Source organism: Podarcis melisellensis (assembly GCF_964234715.1).
Source record: "Podarcis melisellensis genome assembly, chromosome: 16".
NCBI lineage: Eukaryota > Metazoa > Chordata > Lepidosauria > Squamata > Lacertidae > Podarcis > Podarcis melisellensis.
Genome location: NC_138533.1, coordinates 7,533,420 through 7,540,497, shown reverse-complemented (window position 1 = coordinate 7,540,497; position 7,078 = coordinate 7,533,420). Strand labels below are relative to the sequence as shown.

The 7,078-nt window shown below is 46.7% G+C and overlaps 1 protein-coding gene across 1 annotated transcript in view; it reads left to right on the top strand.

Moving 5' to 3' along the window:
* Nucleotides 1-3,569, top strand: part of LOC309358651 (peptidoglycan recognition protein 3-like) — a 29,970-nt gene extending 26,401 nt beyond the window's left edge. The window contains exon 5 of the mRNA XM_081892021.1: nt 3,117-3,569. Coding sequence (XP_081748147.1) covers nt 3,117-3,298 — 182 coding nt within the window. The 3' untranslated portion in view covers nt 3,299-3,569. The remainder of the gene's footprint in view (nt 1-3,116) is intronic.
* The last annotated feature ends 3,509 nt before the right edge of the window (nt 3,570-7,078 follow it).

Sequence of the window (7,078 nt, the reverse complement as noted above, 5' to 3'; positions counted from 1 at the left end):
CCCCAGAGGACAGGATCACACTTCAAAACGACCTTGACAGATTAGAGAACTGGGCCAAAACAAACAAGATGAATTTTAACAGGGGGAAATGTAAAGTATTGCACTTGGGCAAACAAAATGAGAGGCACAAATACAAGATGGGTGACACCTGGCTTGAGAGCAGTACATGTGAAAAGGATCTAGGAGTCTTGGTTGACCACAAACTTGACATGAGCCAACAGTGTGACGCGGCAGCTAAAAAAGCCAATGCAATTCTGGGCTGCATCAATAGGAGTATAGCATCTAGATCAAGGGAAGTAATAGTGCCACTGTATTCTGCTCTGGTCAGACCTCACCTGGAGTACTGTGTCCAGTTCTGGGCACCACAGTTCAAGAAGGACACTGACAAACTGGAACGTGTCCAGAGGAGGGCAACCAAAATGGTAAAAGGCCCCATTAGCTAAAGTGGTACCTCAGGTTAAGAACAGTTTCAGGTTAAGAATGGACCTCCAGAATGAATTAAGTTCTTAACCTGAGGTACCACTGTATTTCATATCCCACCTTTACCCTAAGCATCATTACAAAAAGCAAAAAAATAAAAGCAAACTAATCAAAAACACATTCAGAACCAGCAAGTGGCCCTGATGATAGCCCAGTGATCATCCGAACCATGGTTCCCCAAAGCCACTGTATTCTGCTCTGGTCAGACCTCACCTGGAGTACTGTGTCCAGTTCTGGGCACCACAGTTCAAGAAGGACACTGACAAACTGGAACGTGTCCAGAGGAGGGCAACCAAAATGGTCATAGGCCTGGAAACGATGTCTTATGAGGAACGGCTAAGGGAGCTGGGCATATTTAGCCTGGAGAAGAGGAGGTTAAGGGGTGATATGATAGCCATGTTCAAATATATAAAAGGATGTCACATAGAGGAGGGAGAAAGGTTGTTTTCTGCTGCTCCAGAGAAGCGGACACGGAGCAATGGATCCAAACTACAAGAAAGAAGATTCCACCTAAACATTAGGAAGAACTTCCTGACAGTAAGAGCTGTTCGACAGTGGAATTTGCTGCCAAGGAGTGTGGTGGAGTCTCCTTCTTTGGAGGTCTTGAAGCAGAGGCTTGACAACCATATGTCAGGAGTGCTCTGATGGTGTTTCCTGCTTGGTTGGGGGTTGGACTCGATGGCCCTTGTGGTCTCTTCCAACTCTATGATTCTATGATTGCATGAAAAAGCTAGAGCAATAATTATGAGAAATTATGAGAAAGCTACAGCAATAATCCGCCAAAAAAATTAGGATGTGGAACTGCAATGCCACGTGAGTGAGATGAATAAACACCCAGCAATAAAAGATAATGGGAGAGGATTCACCCCAGCAAATTATCTGTCAAAATTACAAATACCCAAATAGAGACGGTCATTTACCCTCGCTAGATTCAACGTGCTGCCATCTGCTTTATTGCAGGGCAGATTTGAAGGTAAACCATACGCGGAATGAATCTGCCCCTGCGGCTTGATGGAGGTAGAAACTGTCTCTCATGTCTTGTTACGCTGCCGTTTCCATGGGGATATACGCTCGGTATTTATCATTTCTGTTACACAAAAATCTCCAAATGGGTCCAAATTTCAATGTTTAAAACTCCTGGTAGAGGACAAGGATCTAGAGATCATGCTAAGGGTGGCCAAATTTGGTGCGGCTGCCATAAAACTTAGGGAACAAGCTGTACTACCAAAATGATTAAGGTTTTAAATGATAATTTTAGGTTATATTTTAGTGATCAAGATTTAATAAGTTTTTTTAACTGCCACTATATCTGAATTGTCTCTGTTATACCCAATTGCAATTTAATGTATTCCTGTTGTGTTTTATGAGTTTCCTGATATTATAAGTGACCTGGAACTGGTCTGTGACCATAATAATAAAATTCTATTCTATTCTATTCTATGTTTTACCCCTGTTGGAGGCTGTAAGCTTCTCAAAACCAGTTGCTGGGAATCTAGAATCGGGGGGAGTTGCTGTTGTCCTGCTTGCAGGCTTCCCATGGAAACATCTGGTTGGCCACTGTGAGAACAGAATGCTGGACTAGATGGGGCCATTGGGTTGATCCAGCAGCCAGGCTTATGTTCACTTATGACCTCACCCTTTGGACTGCATGCTTTGTATGGGATGGTGCAGAGGCATCTTTGGATGAATGCCACTCTTGGGAGGTTCTCAAGGGAACACAGTTTGCTTTGTACTGAAGGGGAGGGTGTTGGTCCTCTGAAGTCAAAGGTTGCTCTGTGACACATTCCTAAATTGGGCCTGGATGTGTGTGAAAGAGTCAGCTTGCTACAGAGCAATCTTTTAGAAGTGAATACTCTCCAGTTTTTGTTTCACAGAAGAAACTGAAGTACAGTGGTACCTTGGGTTAAGAACTTAATTTGTTCCGGAGGTCCATTCTTAACCTGAATCTGTTCTTAACCTGAAGCACCACTTTAGCTAATGGGGCCTCCTGCTGCCGCCGCGCCACCGGAGCACGATTTCTGTTCTCATCCTGAAGCAAAGTTCTTAACCTGAGGTAATATTTCTGGGTTAGCAGAGTCTGTAACCTGAAGCATATGTAGCCTGAATCGCATGTAACCTGAGGTACCACTGTATGCTTTGATGCAACACCCCACCTGCCCTCCAGGTGTGTGCTCTGAAAACATGGCGCATGGGCGGAGACATGCTAGAATGTTCTAGAGCGTTGAGTCCATTCACATAGATCTATTGAGTCCCTTTGTCGAAAAGGAGATTAAGCAGATTCATGGAGAATAAAGCTATCAACAGCTATGTCTGTGGTCCACCTCCGGTCAATGGGAAACAAGAGTTGGAGAGCGCTATAGCACTCGTTTTCAGCCTCTGGACTAACCAGAGACATCTGGCTAGCTATGGTGAAATAGGATGCTGGAAAATGGACTTAGAACCCTGCTGGATCAGACCAGTGGCTTCTCAGGAAAATCTGGTTGGCCAATGTGAGAACAGAATGCTGGTCCAGGTGGGCATGTGGCCTGATCCAGCGAGCTCTTCTTATGCTCCTAAAAATTATATATATATGCATAGCTAATGGGTGTGTTTGTAAAAACTCTGGAGTCTCAAGTCACCATCCTTTTCTCTTCCAGAGAGGTCTCCCAACCAAGCGGCATGGAAAGCTTTGAAGTGCCTGCTTGACTTCTCTGTCAAGGTTGGGTACCTGTCTCCAGATTACCTCGTAGTAGCCCACAGCGACGTCAGCAATCTTGTTTCTCCCGGAGAGCCGATCCGTTCGGAAATTTCCAAGTGGCCCAATTACAGGCACAACTGAAGACTTCTTCACTCATCTGCTGCAGTGCTGGAAGTGTTAGAGAGGAATGGGGGTGGCTCCAAGGGAGACCTTACGACAAAATGCCACAGCCTGGACTGCAACTGTTGAGGTTTCCATCCATTAAGACAAGTCTTTCCCCAGGATATTTCATTTCGCAATTCCCCTGTTTTCCATTTCCTCCCTCCAAAAGACACTCATTGTTCACTGGCCGCTATGTATGCTCAGCAGGTACGTACTGTGCTGTTTTTAAATAAAATTCTTTTTAGCAGTTCTCTCATTAATGATCTTTTGCACTTCTGCTAATTTTGGCGTCCCCCTTAACCTGCTGGTGTCTCCCTCTTGCATGTGTGCAGTGCGGTTTTGGCAACATAATGAGACTGAGTTTGCTTTGAGCATATATGATTTGGGTGTTCCAGATAAAAGAAATGTCCAACAGGTCAATTGTGACTTACTGGTCGATCGCGGGGTGTTCCTGGTTTATCTTTTGTCCCCTGGTGATTTGTAACCCCCACAAAAAAACCTTTGGCTCCTAAAAAAAGCTCAGCAACTTTGGTCCATCCTCCAATAGCAATGGGTAGATCACTGCAAGTTTTTTTATACTGTGAGTAGATCACAGTCTCGTGGGAGTTGGACGTGCCTGCTCTAGATGGTTGGGTTGCATCATGGCGGTTGGTTAACATGTTAATATATTTACACACAAATTCCACAAGGGGGAGCTTAGAATCAATAGCAATTACAGTGGTACCTCAGGTTGAGAACTTAATTCATTCTGGAGGTCCATTCTTAACCTGAAGTACCACTTTAGCTAATGGGGCCTCCCGCAGCGGCAGCGCGATTTCTGTTCTCATCCTGAAGCAAAGTTCTTAACCCGAGGTACTATTTCTGGGTTAGCGGAGTCTGTAACCTGAAGCGTATGTAAACTGAAGCGTCTGTAACCCGAGGTACCACTGTACTTAAAGCAGGAGTGCCCAAACTTTTTTCAAAGAGGGCCAGCTTTGATGAAGTGGACATGTGTGAGGACCAGCCAAAGTTGAGCTTTTTTTAAGGATTGAAGTTGCTGAGCTTTTTTTTATGATTTTACCCCAGGACATATACTGCCATGGGGGCCAGATTAGGCCCCTGAAGCAGACTTTGGACATGCCTGACCTAAAGGGTTGATAGCCTTCCCCTAACATAAGAACATCAGAAGGGCCATCCTGAATCGGGTCAAAGGCCCATCTAGACCAGCATCATGTTCTCAGAGCATCAACCAGATGCCCAGGGCAAACGGGCAAGCAGGACCTGGGTGCAACAGCAGTTCTCTCCATTTGCAGGTCCGAGCAACTGGCAGTCAGAAGCATACACCATCTGACATTGGAGGTAACCTGAAGCCACTGGCAGCTGTGAATCTGTCCAAGCTGATGGCCATTATCACTCAATCTTGTGGGAGTGAATTGCACACTTTAAGTATGTGTTGTGTGAAGAAGTTCTTCCTTTTGCCTCTCCTGGATTTTCCCGGTTGACAGCTCAGAGATTGCAATCTGATACGCAATTAAAAGGGAGTAAGCTCCCCGCTGAACTCAGTGGCATCCGAGTACACAGGATCTGCCCTGGATGCAACCCCCGGCAAGTGGTGCTATTCAGAGGCTGACTCTGACATAGCCTTCATACCAGTAGTAGCCACTGGTAGCTTCATCCTCCATGAATTTGTCTAGATCAGTGTTTCTCAACCTGTGGGTCCCCAGATGTTGTTGGACTACAACTCCCATCATCCCTGAGCTCTGGCCTTGTTAGCTAGGGGTGATGGGAGTTGTAGTTCAACAACATCTGGGGACCCACAGGTTGAGAAAGGCTGGTCTAGATAGAACCCTGCTGGATTAAGCCAAAGCTGTCATCTAGTCCAGAATCCTGTTCTCACAGTGGTCGACTGCCAGGCACTGGAATGGAGCAGATCGCTTCCCCAGCCTGAACCTCCCAGAGAAGAGGAAGACAGTATAATAATAATAATAATAATAATAATAATAATAATAATAATAACAACAACAACAATAATATTTTTTTATTTATACCCCGCCCTTCCTGGTTCAGAAAACTGGGCTCAGGGCAGCTAACAACAAATTTAAAACACTTAATTGTAGAAGCAGCATAAAATACAGTATAAAAACATGAATAACAATAAAATTCAAAGTTCAGAAATCAATTTGGGGGAAATCCATCTAATAAGCATTAGATAGTCACCAGGACTAGCTGGCTGAATTAGTCCTACCTGGGCCAGTGAAGAGGCCAGGGGAGAATTAGCAGTGGGGTCTCAGAGTGGGTAATCTTCATAAAAGGGGAGGGGGAGGGAAGAGAAGGGAAAGGAAATAAAAGATCAGGCTAATTCAAATTAAAGGCCAGGTGGAAGGAGGCCTGACGGAAGGAGGTTAAATCCTGAAGGGTCCTAGTCTCATGGGACAGAGCATTCCACCAGATTGGAGCCATCACTGAAAAGGCCCTGGCCCTGGTGGACTTCGTTAGGGCCCGGGACCTCTCAACTATGGTTATTCATGGACCTTAAGGTCCTCTGTGGGGCATACCAGGAAAGGCGGTCCTGTAAATACGAGGGCCCTAAGCCACAAAGGGCTTAGTTGTGAATATTGAATAAAATACATTGATAAGAACAGGCATCCTCAAACTCGGCCCTCCAGATGTTTTGGGACTACAATTCCCATCATCCTTGACCACTGGTCCTGTTAGCTAGGGGTGATGGGAGTTGTAGTCCCAAAACATCTGGAGGGCCGAGTAAGAACTTTGATTGTCTATCTATTCCTGGTAGCCAACCGTGGGGGGGGGGTCAGATCCCCTGATGCCTGACACTGACCAGGTGCCCCAATGGGAAGTCCACAAGAGGACCTGTCCCAGGGCAGACTTTGGTCTTTCAAATTTCAGTAGCATCCTGGAAGAGGCCAACATTCAGTGCCCCACTGCCTCTCGCCTTCCATTCTGACACTATGCTCAGCGCGGCAGAATTGGGTGTGCTGCCCTAAATCCGTCTCTTCCAGAGCACAACAGCAACACCCTCCCAGCTTGTGATGCCCTGCAAGTGGTAGGGAGAGACCTACTGCCTATGGCGGTGGAGGTAGAACATAACCACCACATCTAGCAGAGAATAGTCTTCAGTCTTCAAGGACATCCAGCTCTGCTGGGAATGCTCATTATTGGCAAGCAACCAAGGAAATGGGGGCAATTGGGAGGCCTCTAGCTGACTCCAGCCCACTGGCCGGTGCACTGGGTGATCTCCAGTCCTTGGTGCAGCAGCAGTGACCCGAGCTTCAGAAGCTTCAGAAGCATAGCTGTCAACTTACAGATTTGAAAATAAGGGATCAGCAGCCAAAATAAGGGATTTTCTAAGCACAGGTATGTTCAACTTCTGAGCCCCTCCAAGCCAAAGGCAGAAAGCCCAGCTAGCAGCCAAACGAAGCCTCAAGCGGTGGTTCCCATAGTGCAGCAACCCGGCAAAGGGGATGCAGCAAGGAAAACCACCGTCACCTCTCCACTGGGAAGCGCTGAGCAAAGGCGAGTCCCCAGGCAACGCGGCCGATTTGATCGGTGCAAGGCATGCAAGCTCCACCCCCCAGTCGTTCTTGGACTCTTTATTGGGTGAGCAACGCAGCCAAACAACTCAATTGGAGCCTCCCTACTCCCTGGCCGGCAGGGAGGGAGGGAGAGGAGCTGCTTCCTTTGAAACCCGGGAAATTTAAGGGACATCATCAATAAGGGACAGCAGCAGGACACAGCGCTGGGATAAGGGACTTTCCCGCC